This window comes from Hibiscus syriacus, unplaced genomic scaffold (genome assembly GCF_006381635.1).
Source record: "Hibiscus syriacus cultivar Baekdansim isolate YM2019G1 unplaced genomic scaffold, ASM638163v2 tig00110540_pilon, whole genome shotgun sequence".
Classification (NCBI taxonomy): Eukaryota; Viridiplantae; Streptophyta; class Magnoliopsida; order Malvales; family Malvaceae; genus Hibiscus; species Hibiscus syriacus.
The window spans coordinates 461,154-474,459 of NW_024062772.1; the positions used below are offsets into that span (position 1 = coordinate 461,154).

The 13,306-nt window shown below is 35.3% G+C and overlaps 1 protein-coding gene across 2 annotated transcripts; it reads left to right on the forward strand.

The window, feature by feature from the left end:
• Nucleotides 1-8,922: 8,922 nt before the first annotated feature.
• LOC120130267 (probable CCR4-associated factor 1 homolog 6) lies at nucleotides 8,923-10,394 on the forward strand. 2 transcript variants are annotated; one of them, XM_039147527.1, is made up of 2 exons: nucleotides 8,923-9,234; nucleotides 9,353-10,394. In XM_039147527.1, exon 2 carries the CDS (start codon nucleotides 9,429-9,431, stop codon nucleotides 10,251-10,253), a length of 825 nt encoding a protein of 274 aa, XP_039003458.1. In that variant the 5' UTR covers nucleotides 8,923-9,234; nucleotides 9,353-9,428; the 3' UTR covers nucleotides 10,254-10,394. The 2 variants fall into 2 exon arrangements, with proteins under 2 accessions (XP_039003458.1, XP_039003459.1); XM_039147528.1 differs by having other exon boundaries at nucleotides 9,419-10,394.
• The last annotated feature ends 2,912 nt before the right edge of the window (nucleotides 10,395-13,306 follow it).

A 13,306-nucleotide genomic window follows, 5' to 3' on the forward strand; every position in this document is an offset into this window, starting at 1 on the left:
ATTTCATTGTTATCATTTTAACGGTAGGCAGGTAACAGTATCATCAATTCAAATATACTAATAACATTCTTAAAGAAGGGGATTAAGGGACAAATCTATGTGAAATTGAATAATGGAATTAAAATCTATGATTTTAGCATAGTAAAGGGACTAATACCATAATTAGACCGGGTTTTATTTGGATTCTTATTCCTCGACATCAAAATTTAATATGTCGCAAAATCGGGACCTATCAACGCTCCACGTGACTTTCTGATAAGACAGGTTTTTAATTATTACAATGATTTAAAATCTATAGGATATTTACTCACGAATGTTTTTAAGTCTTAAAAGAGGGAAATTATTACGTTCGGTCATTTTAATATACGATTAAAAAAAGATCTTATCAATTTATTATTATTTAAATATTAAAATTGATAAAAAAAATTACCGGAAACATTATTATTTCTATCGATTTTGTTATTATTGGGTGTTTTATCGATTTTATTAACAAAACCGATAAAGCGCTACCGGTTTTATTATTATTGAGCACTTTATCGGAAATATTAAAAAACATTAGTATTTTATGTATAAATAATAATGTTTTAGGTAATTTTTTACCGGTAAAGGGCTATCGGTTTTCTAATTACTTAATCTCACTAAACTAAATAATAAAATTTCGGAATTTTTTTCTAATCGTCGTGTTTGTAAATATTTTAACATAATCCTTTAATCCACAAATACACAGAAGACTCATGATTCTATTAGTTAAAACGATTAACGGACTTCGAGGGTTAGGATGATATCCCTAAATAACTTAGAGGATAAATTAATGCAAAAAACTATATGAACGAAAACGATAAATCATATCTATTACAGTGACAAAAAGTGTTGGGGAAATCGGGTTATTTCCCACACGAACGTAGTTTCAAAATTGACCTAAAATGTCAAGATCAAAACCACCAAAGGTTGCACAGCGGATAAATCTGTCAAACTATTGGATATTGAAACACAATGGAAAAACCGAATAAAAAATAATAAATGAGAGAACACACCAAATTTACGAGGTTCGACGAGAATATCGTCTACTCCTCGGGCACCACACCGGATGATAACTTCACTATATCGCCAATATTACAAAAAATGGAATTCTTTAGAATTCCCAAAGTGGGAGAATGAAGAATACAAGAGGAAGAGAGAACTTGTTTTTGGGATGATTTCTAATGGAAATACTTAGGCCTATTTATAGTTGAGTTTTAAGAACAATATGTTCAAAGTTTGGCCACCTACCAAAGAATTTTCCAATGTGTACAAGTTAGCCACCAAATATGAAATTCACATGTTCAAAGTTTGGCCACCAACCAAGATGAAATTTACAATAAGTTGGCCACCAACCAAGATGAAATTTCCAACTTGTCAACTTAATTTCTAGACAAATCTAACAAATCTCCACCTTGACTTGAAATTACCAAACCTACTCAACTTCTTCAACTCCCCAAATTTGTAGTGCCTCTAATTGCGCTCACAAGCGCCTCACACCCGAAGGTGTTCATACTTTCAGGATGTTAATCAAGTTCAAACAATGATTGAACCTGATTACTGTTACCATCTTGGTCATCATATCTGCAGGATTTTCTGATGTCGTAATTTTCTGAAGTAGAATCTTTCATTATTCAAAGATCTCCCGCACAAAGTGATACCTCAAGTCGATATGCTTAGTCCTTGAATGGTAGACTTGATTTTTCGCTAAGTGAATAGCGCTCTGACTTTCATAATAGAGACTAATGTGACTTTTAACAACTCCCAAGTCTTCCATCAACCCGTTAAGCCAAATTGCTTCATTTACAGCCTCTGAAACTGCCATATATTATGCCTCTGTAGTAGACAAGGCCACCGTAGATTGCAATGTAGACTTCTAACTTACTGGGGCTTTAGCAAGAGTAAACAAATACCCAGTAGTTGATCGACGTTTATCCAAATCACCAGCATAATCGAAATCAACATATCCAACCACACACTGACCAAGTGCTTTATCCTGTTCAAAAACTAAACCAACATCCATGGTTTGTTGGAGATACCGTAGAATCCATTTCACAGCTTGCCAATGTCCTTCTCCAGGATCATGCATGTATCTGCTCACAACTCCAACTGCTTGTGAAATATCAGGACGCGTACACACCATTGCATACATCAAGCTCCCAACTGCATTATCATATGAAACTTTTGCCATATACACTCGTTCTTCGTTAGTTTTAGGAGATAATTGAGAACTAAGTTTCAAATGAGAAGCTAATGGGATACTTACATGTTTGGTATTTTCATTCATGCCAAAACATTGTAATACCTTTCTCAGATACTGCTTCTGTGTTAAACAAAGCTTCCCTCTCTATCTATCTTTGTTTATCTCCATACCAAGAATCTTCTTGGCCTCACCTAGATCTTTCATCTTAAACTCTTGATTCAACTGAGCCTTTAATTTGTCTATCTCCTTTTGACTCTTCAAAGCGATCAACATATCGTCAACGTATAAGAGAAGATAAATGGAAGATCCATCTTTGAGCTTTTGCAAATACACGCAATGATCATATTTGCTTCTAATATACTTTTGCCTCCTCATAAAGCTATCAAATCGCTTGTACCACTGCCTCAGAGATTGCTTCAATCCATATAGCGATTTGTTCAGCTTACAAACCCATTATTCACAACCACCATCTTTGTATCCTTCTAGCTGAGTCATATAGATCTCCTCTTCTAAATCACCGTGCAAGAAAGTCGTCTTTACATCAAGTTGAGCTAGCGACAAATTCAACTATGCTACCAAGGCCAACAATATTCTAATAGAGGAATGATTCACAACAGGGGAAAATACTTCATTGTAGTCAATTCCCTCCTTTTGAGCGTAGCCTTTAGCTACCAACCGTGCCTTGTAGCGAACATTTTTCTTGCTATGAGATCCATCTTTCTTTACAAATACCCACTTGCATCTAATGGCTCGTTTACCTTTCGGTAATTGTGTCAGTTTCCAAGTGTTGTTCTATTGGAGAGATTGCATTTCTTCATCCATGGCACTTTTCCACTTATAACTTTCCAAGCTTTGTATTGCTTCTTGGTAAGTGATAGGGATATCATCATCAACAACTAGAAGAGCATAGGCCACCATATCAACAAATCGAGCATGTCTACGAATTTCTCTCCTTGGCCTTGTAACTGCAAGTGGTTCTGGTGTCTCCAATGGTTCTTGGGTTTGAACCTCTTCATCTTCTGATTTTTCTATTGGAGTTGAAGAATCAGCTGCATCAACTTCTGGGATCATCGTTTGGTGAAACTCCACCTGTTTTGGAGTATGCTCCACCTACTGCGGAGTACTACTTGTCTGGACAGCTTCACTTGTTACCTTCTTTACTAGGGTAGATTCATCAAAGGTAACATCTCTGCTACAAATTATCTTCTTGGTGTCTAAACACCAAAGGCGGAATCCCTTCACTCCATGGGTGATTCCCATAAAGAGAGCCTTCTTTACTCTCGGATCAAGCTTGGATTCCTTCACATGATAATAAGCAGTGGATCCAAATACATATAAGGAACCATAATCAGTAGCAGGTTTTCCAGACTATACTTCCAATGGTGTTTTTCCTCCTATCTCTGATGACGACAGACGATTGATGAGATGGCCAGCATATGTCACAGCCTCAGCCCAAAATGCCTTGAATAACCCAACATTAGACAATATACATCAAACTTTCTCCAATAGTGTTCGATTCATACGCTCTGCCACCCCATTTTGTTGTGGTGTATGTCTAACAGTGAAGTGTCGAACAATACCATACTCATGACAAACGTCAAAGAATGAGTCACTTTTATATTCCACTCCATTGTCCGCCCTAAGACGTTTGATCTTTCTACCAGTCTGGTTCTCGATCATATTTTTCCATTTCAGGAAAATTTAAAGCATTTCATCTTTAGACTTCATCGGATATACTCAAACTCTTCTGGAAAAGTCATATACAAAAGTTACAAAATAATGGTTTCCTCCCAAAGACGATGTCTTTGAAGGACCCCATACATCTGAGTGAATATAATCTATAATACCTTTTGTATTATGTATAGTGGTACCAAACTTCACTCTCTTCTGCTTTCTCAGAACACAATGCTCTCAAAAGTTCAATTTGCAAGCCTTTGCACCTTTCAACAATCATTTCTTTGCCAGAATTTGCAAGGATTCTCTCCAGCATGTCCCAACCGCAAATGCCACAACTGGGTTGCGTCCAAATCATCACTTCCGGAAGCTGCTGCAACTGCTCCAATAATTGTACTATCTTGGTAGTAATACAAATTATTTTTCCTGATGCCCTTCATCATCACAAGTGCGTCATATGTGACTTTTAAAACTCCATCTCTCAAAGTGACTACTGAGCCTTTGGATTCCAAGGCTCCCAACGAGATGAGATTTTTCTTCAAACTGGGCACGTATCGGACATCCGTCAGAACTCTGGTTGATCCATCTTGATTCTTCAATCGAATTGAACCTATCCCAACAGTTTTACAGGCATTGTCATTGCCCATATAAACAACTCCTGCATTTAGTTCCACTAAATCAAAGAACCACTCCCGATTAGGGGACATATGATAGGTGCAACCCGAATCTAATATCCACTCATCGGAATGCAATGTTGTTGATGAAGCAACCAATGATATGTCAGAGTCATGTGCATCATGCTCTGCAACACATGCATCTGGAGCAACTTTTTCTTTCTTCTTCAGCTTCAGACAATCTTTCTTCCAATGGCCTTTCTCATGACAAAAGACACATTCATCTTTTCCCATTCTGGACTTCGACTTTGATCTCCCTCTCCACTTTGGCTTTTTACTTTTTGAGCGACCTCTTGTCACCATGGCCTCCGATGCTTCGTACTTGCTCTCCTTCTTGGTTTTCTTCATGAGTTCATAACTATACAAAGCATCAGTTACATCTTTAAGGGTAACATTATCCTTACCATGAAGTAACGTTGTCTCAAGGTGCTCAAATTCATCTGGAAGAGATGACAACAACATCAAAGCCAAATCTTCATCTTTGAAGGTTTCATCCACACCCAATAAGTCTTCCACTAGCTCATTGAACGCAGTGATGTGTTCATTCATACTGGTGTCTGGTTGATAATCAAATATGAACAATCTTTTCTTCATGTGGAGACGATTCTGAGAGCTTTTCTTCAGGAATTTTTCCTCCAAAGCTTTCCACATCTTACTTGCAGAAGTCTCGCTCTTGTAGCCATACTTCTGCTCATTGGAAAGACAAGATTGAATCGTGCTGCACGCCAAACGATTGATTGTTCTCCATTCTTTATCCTTCATATATTCGGGTTTTTCTTCCTCAATGGTGATGTCTAGACCTTGTTGGAATAAAGCGGCTAACACCTCGCCTTGCCACATGCCAAAATGACCGGATCCATCGAACAACTCCACCGAGAAATTTGCATTTGACATCACCCTCCTCACCGATCCAGATGAAGAGCTTGATGTCTCAACTGATCCATATTTTGGCATTTTAATTCTAACAAACAATATTAAATATCACGAACTGTATATTTTCAGCAAAAGAACCACCAGGATAACATCAACCGAAGCTTTGATGCCAATTGTTGGGGAAATCGGGTTATTTCCCACACAAAATTAGTTTCAAAATTGACCTAAAATGTCAAGATCAAAACCACCAAAGGTTGCACAGCGGATAAATCTGTCAAACTATTGGATATTGATACACAATGGAAAAACTGAATAAAAACAATAAAGGAGAGAACACACCAAATTTACGAGGTTCGACTAGAATATCATCTACTCCTCGGGCACCACACCGGATGATAACTTCACTATATCGCCAATATTACAACAAATGGAATTCTTTAGAATTCCCAAAGTGGGAGAATGAATAATACAAGAGGAAGAGAGAACTTGGTTTTGGGATGATTTCTAATAGAAATACTTAGGCCTATTTATAGTTGAGTTTTAAGAACAATATGTTCAAAGTTTGGCCACCTACCAAAAAATTTTCCAATGTGTACAAGTTAGCCACCAAATATGAAATTCACATGTTCAAAGTTTGGCCACCAACCAAGATGAAATTTCCAACTTGTCAACTTAATTTCTAGACAAATCTAACAAAAAACAGCCCTTAAACCTTAAAACATTAATCAAAATAATTAAATCTATAGGATGTATACATTATTCTTTGTTTTTTATGGGTCATAAGACATACAAACAAAGACAATATATGTTTAAAGATAACTATCAAACTTTTGACATTGAATGCTTACACATCTAACATTTATGGTGCTCGAACTCGTGTCCTCAAGGAACAACAACAATTCTCTTACTCCTACCCTTGGCTTAGTAGTCTATAGGCTCGAATACTAGTATCCAACTCCTACATCAACCCTAGGTGAAGTAGTCTATAGGCTCAAATACTTGTATCCAACTCTTACACCGACTCTAGGTAAAGTAGTCTATAGTCTCAAATACTCGTATCCAACTCTTACACCGACTCTAGGTAAAGTAGTCTATAGGCTCGAATACTCGTATCCAACTCTTACACCGACTCTAGGTAAAGTAGTCTATAGGCTCAAATACTCGTATCCAACTCTTATACCGATACTAGGTTAAGTAGTCTATAGGCTTGAATACTAGTACCCAACTCTTACACCGACTCTAGGTGAAGTAGTATAGGCTCGAATACTCGTATCCCAACTCTTCACCAATCCTAGGTGAAGTAGTCTAGGCATAGTACTCAATTTATGGATCACCCCATGCACAGTTGTCCTATTTTGTATATCACTGTAAATTTATACTACAAACTTCAGCAACAAATAACCCTAGCAAAACCATAACCAAGATAGGAATTTCGACATCATATAACCTTATCTATAGCGCATATGATTCCGAATCATACTATTGGCTTTCCGGCATCATTTATCTGCAGTTTCCACAATCAAGGATACAACCAGGGTTTCAAATCGCAGTCGCGGTAGCATTTTCAGTCATTTCGGGTTTACAGTGATTGTGGCCATCGCGGGATCTATTGGGCGCTATTACGGGAGTAGCGGATAACTCGGATGGAGGCAAAACCACTATATTACAGACGAAATCGCGGAACTTTTTTGAAACCCTGGGTACACCAAAACTTACTGTACTCTCACTACTGTCAAACATTGTATTATTACATTCATTTCTTGTTTTGATAAGCTTGAAAACATACTAATTCCACATAAACAAAACAACCATGCGTACAATATTCGAAATAGCATGCACCGACATCATGTAAATTCTATTTCAAAAACATGCACATGATAGTCCCCTAAAGTTTTCAAAGTTCAACATATTTATATAATTTATCATCATAGGGTCTTAATGTAGGTAACCTGCCCTACTGAATCTTCCCATTTCTTTGGCTCGGTCTCTAGGTTATTACATACATACACTCTACAAGGCCTAAGGCACAAAATATTTTCTCACCTGAATAAGGTAAGGCAAAACACATATTTATATGTGTGTGTTCATAAACCCGAAAAGATCAATTGCATCTTAGTATAGTTATTTTTTGGCACCGAGAAGCAATGCCCATGAACATGTCTAGACAACATCGAGTATAATTCGATAAAGATACTTAATCTCTATTAACTGGCTATGGCAGTTCTAAGATCTTTCTGCACGAAGCCACATTTCGATGATTTGAGACCGGTAAACCTTGTTGGGAGAGACTGGAACCATACCGCCGATGACTTCTTCTGAAGTCACTAGACGGTGTTGCAGCTAATCAAATCCATATGTTCATTATTGTCCTCGTACCTTCAAAGAAAACTTCATTTTCTACATCGTGCATACTATATGAACACGGTGGCATATCGATGAACTCGGTAGTCGAGTTAATATAAGAAATGAAAGGTATGCAAGCATAGGTGGCCAACATATCAAGCAAAAAGAGAATATTCCAGAAGAAATGAGATCTAGCAATGGTTCATCTTTTATGTTATATTAACTTGTTGTTTTTTTGTCAAATACATGTGTAGGTGGCTTGAGTACAAGCGAGTTTCCGGCGATTAACACCGGTGAGATCTTCGGAACGGCGAGCTTGATGGGGTAATTGAATGGTGAAATGGCAAGAATCACTCCAAGTGGAACCTGTAGTTTCAAATGCCCATGATTTCTGTTCTGCTTTTGCTGATTCCATGGCCTTTTCACTTCTTTGTATACAAGCTAGTTTTCAAGCACCATAAACACCATGTATCACACCCTTGAAAATTTGTACTTCTAACATAAAATCACATCACGTGTCTGTCCCTGATTATAATAATTAAATCACTTAATTTAATTATATGTACAATTAGGTCACTCATTTGAAACTAAAATGTAATGTATTAAACATGGAAAAAGATAATGTTGTTCTCCTTAGTAATCTTGGGTTCGAGTAGGTGCGTCTGCAGGGTGTGCGTGCTATTAATTAGTTAAGAAAGCTCTGAACATATTATATTTCAGTCAACAGGTTAACGTACAACTCATGTTGTCATCAAAATTTTAACGGAAAAAAAGAAGAAAAATGATGAGTTTGGAATATAATGAATACTATAGTGACCATTTTGTAACTTTTAAAAGTTGAGGGAATAAAAAGCAACCCTTATAGTTGAAGGACTATTTTATAATTTTTAATTGTTAAGAGAATCAATAAAGCATTATCCTATATTCGGAGGACCATTTTTATACTTTACCCTTTAACTTATAAATAGGCAAAGTGATATGTTTGTAACAATGAATATATTTTTTAAAATTAATAACTCATTTGTAATCTAATTAATAGTTGAATGACTTGCAGATGTAATTTACCCAAAGTAAAAAGGTATACCGTATATATAAAAGCCTTCCTTCTTCCTCTTATGAAGCGCCTGGTCTTTCTCTATTCTCTCACTTAATGATTTTATCTCTTCAATGATGATGTTGTCACAATGTGAAGCCCAGGGAAGCTTTCGGGTAAAAGCTTTCTTCATCTTCTTCATCCCATCCTTAACCCCATTTCTATAAAACAAAGAAAACGAAACTCATAGCGTCCGAAATTTCAATTTCTCGTTTTTTTCTTAAGAAAAAAATAATAATAAAGACAAGAATCCATAAACCCTCCTCCTACCATTATTCATTTGATCTCTCTAGATCCCCTTCAGATTTCGATTCGAATCTCATTATATTTTCCCCTCAGTTGCCACTTTTCCCGGGGTAAGATCTCATGTTTTTTTTTGAATTTTCAAGGCTTTGATTGTTTTTCGAGATATGGGTTATTGTTTTTTTATTGGGAGAAATGGGTACCTATTGGTTTTTTATTTTGTTGTTGCAGATTCTGGGGATTTGGGTTTTTTTATATAGTTTTCCAGGAAATTAGAACTTTGTTCCTTTGTTTTAGGTGAAGAAAGATGTCGATTTTGCCTAAAAATGAATCAATTCACATAAGAGAAGTTTGGGATGAGAATTTGGGTTGTGAATTCGAGTTGATTCGTGATATTGTTGATGATTATCCCTACATTGCTATGGACACCGAGTTCCCCGGCATTGTTCTACGCCCAATAGGCAATTTCAAGAGCAGTTTTGATTACAATTACCATACATTGAAAGCCAATGTTGATCTTTTGAAACTGATTCAGTTGGGACTTACTTTCTCGGATGCCAAAGGGAATTTGCCTACTTGTGGAACTGATAAGTACTGCATTTGGCAATTCAATTTCCGCGAATTCGATCGCAACTCGGACGTGTATGCTAATGATTCCATCGAGCTTTTGTCTCAGAGCGGCATCGATTTTCAGAAGAACAAAGAAAAGGGTGTTAGTGTTCATGACTTTAGTGAACTGTTAATGTCATCTGGGATTGTTTTGAATGATAATGTTCATTGGGTGACGTTCCATAGCGGTTATGACTTCGGGTATTTGCTTAAGTTGCTTACGTGCAAGAATCTTCCCGAAACGCAAACGGGGTTCTTTAGGTTGATCAAGATTTACTTCCCGGATCTATACGACATCAAGCATCTGATGAAGTTTTGCAATAGCCTTCACGGTGGGTTGAACAAGCTCGCCGAGCTGTTAGAAGTGGAGAGGATTGGGATTTGTCACCAAGCTGGTTCAGATAGTTTGCTTACTTGTTGTACATTCATGAAACTGAAAGAAAATTTCTTTGGTGGGTCGACAGAGAAATATGCCGGTGTGTTATACGGTCTTGGTGTTGAGAACGGACAGAGTACTCCGTAACGATTCAAAGAAAAATTTCTTTAGTTGGTGGACTGAGAAATATGCTGGTTTGTTATATGGTTTTGGTTGTTGAGAATTGACAGAATACTTCTTAAATATCAAAGAATTATTAAATAAAATCCATTTGTTAGACTTTGCGTTCCGCTTGCAATCTACTTATACTATCTGTTATCTTTACCATCAGCGTGTCATTTCTATTATCATGGATATACTGATCATTTCGTTGAACCTATTACGTGTTTTGCTTTTTTTTCTTTGTAATGATGAATGCATATTAGAGGAGGGAGAGGTGGGGGATGGATCATGGATGATACGGGAAATGTTTCACGACGGCCACCCATTGTTTGTAAGCATGTTTTCATGGTGGTTTCGAGCTATTCCTATGATGGTTTTGGCTTTACTCATCCTTTCAAGGATGTTACTGTAAGTTTTGATCAATTTTCTTTCTATTTTCCTTTGTATTTAGCAGCCATAATTTAGAGATGCCAAGGAGCAACCGTAAGATTTATCTCGCACTTTGCCGATTGCGGAACTGAGGTAAGCTATTTTTAATCAAACTTCAAAACAGCAAACCCTACATAGCTAAGAAGAATAAACTGTAAGATTAATCAATGATCACATATGCTGTGCCCTTGGTATGTTCTTTAGTAACTGACTGCAGCCCTTTACCTCCTCCTGTATTTCCGATGTTTTTCTTGTCGTTTTATCTAAAAACGAAACGATACAATCGTCAAAGGTGAAAGCAACAGAGGAGGCAAGTGAAAAGCATATAGCTATAAACATGGTCTTTCTCTAAAGCCCTTGCAGATTTCAATTCGATTCTCGTTTTATTTTGCCCCCAGCTGCTACGTTTTCGATTTTCCAGAGTAAGATCCCATCTTCTCTACTTTTGTAACTCAAGGCTTCGATTGGTTTACCTATTGAAATGTGGTTTTATGATCTGTGAAGACATTAGCACGTTCTGGTTTGTTGACTGAATTGCTCTTCGTAGAGTTATCTGAAGAATTTTTGTTTTACTTTTGAAGTCTGATGAACATTGTATTTCGTATGTATTATCTTGTACTTTTGTAATTGTAATGCACTTTCGATAATATTAGCGATATTATCGAAAGTGCAATATCAGGGCGAAGAGTCGAATGCGGGGAGACATGAATGGGCAGAAAGATGTTGGGATGCAGTCGAAATATTAACAATACGAGGGTAAAATGTCGTACGTGGGAGACATGAACGGACCGATAGATGCCGAGTTGTAGTCGCACCCCTTGAAATTTTATGCATGTGGAATATTTTTTTCATGGTAGAAGGGTAACTTTTGTCTGTGTAGTAGGCTCAATTTATCACTTTTGCACATATCATATTTTCGTATCAATTTAATCATTTTAATTGGTCAATTGCATCAGACTTATACCCTACTCTTAATTTCAGACCTTAAATTACAAACCCTAAATTCTAAACTATAACCCTATAACCTATCAACCATAAATCTTAAATTTTAATTTATGATTTATAATTTAGGGTTTTAAGTTAAATCTTAAACCCTAACTTATGATTTATAATTTAAGATTTTAAGTTAAGGTAGGGTATAAAATGATGTAATTAAACAACTTCAAAGATTAATTGATGTGAAAATATGATAGGGGAAAAATGAGCGAAAGAGACATCTAAAGTCCCTTGTACTTAAGGTTCTAAATGAAGTATGTCGTTCTCGTCGGATTAAAAAAATATAAAAACAATAATAAAACAAATAGTTACTTGCATCATATGTCTTCAAACTATACTTCTCTTTTTAAATTGATCTTTAAACTTTTAAATATTTCAATTTCATCTTTAAACTACGACTATCATTCTAAATTTGTCCTTAAACTTTTTAACATATTCGTTTTATCCCCGAAATATATCATTTATTCTAAAATGATTCCCGGACTTTTTCAACATTTCAACTTCATCTTAACTTATATGTATATACTAATCACGTCCCATGTTGATGAAATCTCTAGGCCAAGCTATATTATTATATGTTTGAAAAAAATAAAATTTTGGTTAAATTAAGTTAAAACTAATTACATATTTGGATGAATTTGGGATTAAATTGGAATAATTAAAAGTTTAAGGATCAATTTAGAATGATGACCATAGTTTGAGGATGAAAGTAAACAAAGAATATTAAAAATGTTTAGGGATCAATTTAGAATGAGTGTCATAATTTGATGATGAAATTATAATATTTAAAAATTTATAGATCAATTTAAAATGTGATTCATAGTTTGGAGACTTACGATGCAATTAACTCTAAAATAAAACATCATGAAGTTATTAAAATAACAAATTTCAAAAAATTGGTCTTTAAAATCTTTTGATAAAGAAAAAAGTCGGATTTTTGGATGAGTGAATCAATTGAGAAACATATCGAAATATCATTAGTTGTATTTATTATTCGATGAGAGGGAAAATTATAAATACTTAATTGATTCACCCAATATTCATTCTATATAAAGAGGTAGACATCCGAAGATTTAGTTTAACTTGTATTACTCCTATTCCGTCACAACAAACCTATCTTCTTGAAAGATCTCAACCCTAAGGCAATCTTCAAGATCTCAACCTTCTAGGTAATCTCCAACATTCGATTTAGGTACGCTTTTACAAATCTTGTATTTCTTATTCTTAATGATTTGGTATGATTAGATCATGATTTAATTTTATGATTAATTTTAATTTCATTCGAAATTGATTTCAAGAAGAACAAAGAAATTATTATATCTAGCTTTTTAACTTATCTTATACATGTTTAAATTATTCTAACTATAATTTTTTTATTGTATTTGAAACCCTCAAAATTTTGTAAAAAAAAGTCAATATAGTCCAATGTAATTCTTAAATTAATTTTTAATAATTTAATTTTGTAGTATTTTTATATTTAAATTTATTGAATATCTTGATAATATTTTTAATTTAAATATATATTTTTTAAAAATTAACGAGTCCTTAAATTTTTTAAAATAATCAATTAAGTTCATATACCACATCATCGTCCATCGAGTACTGTCACAATA

What these genes read in the sequence shown, in the direction of transcription:
- LOC120130267 (XM_039147527.1), top strand. Translation starts at nt 9,429, where the DNA reads ATGTCGATTTTGCCTAAAAATGAATCAATTCACATAAGAGAAGTTTGG.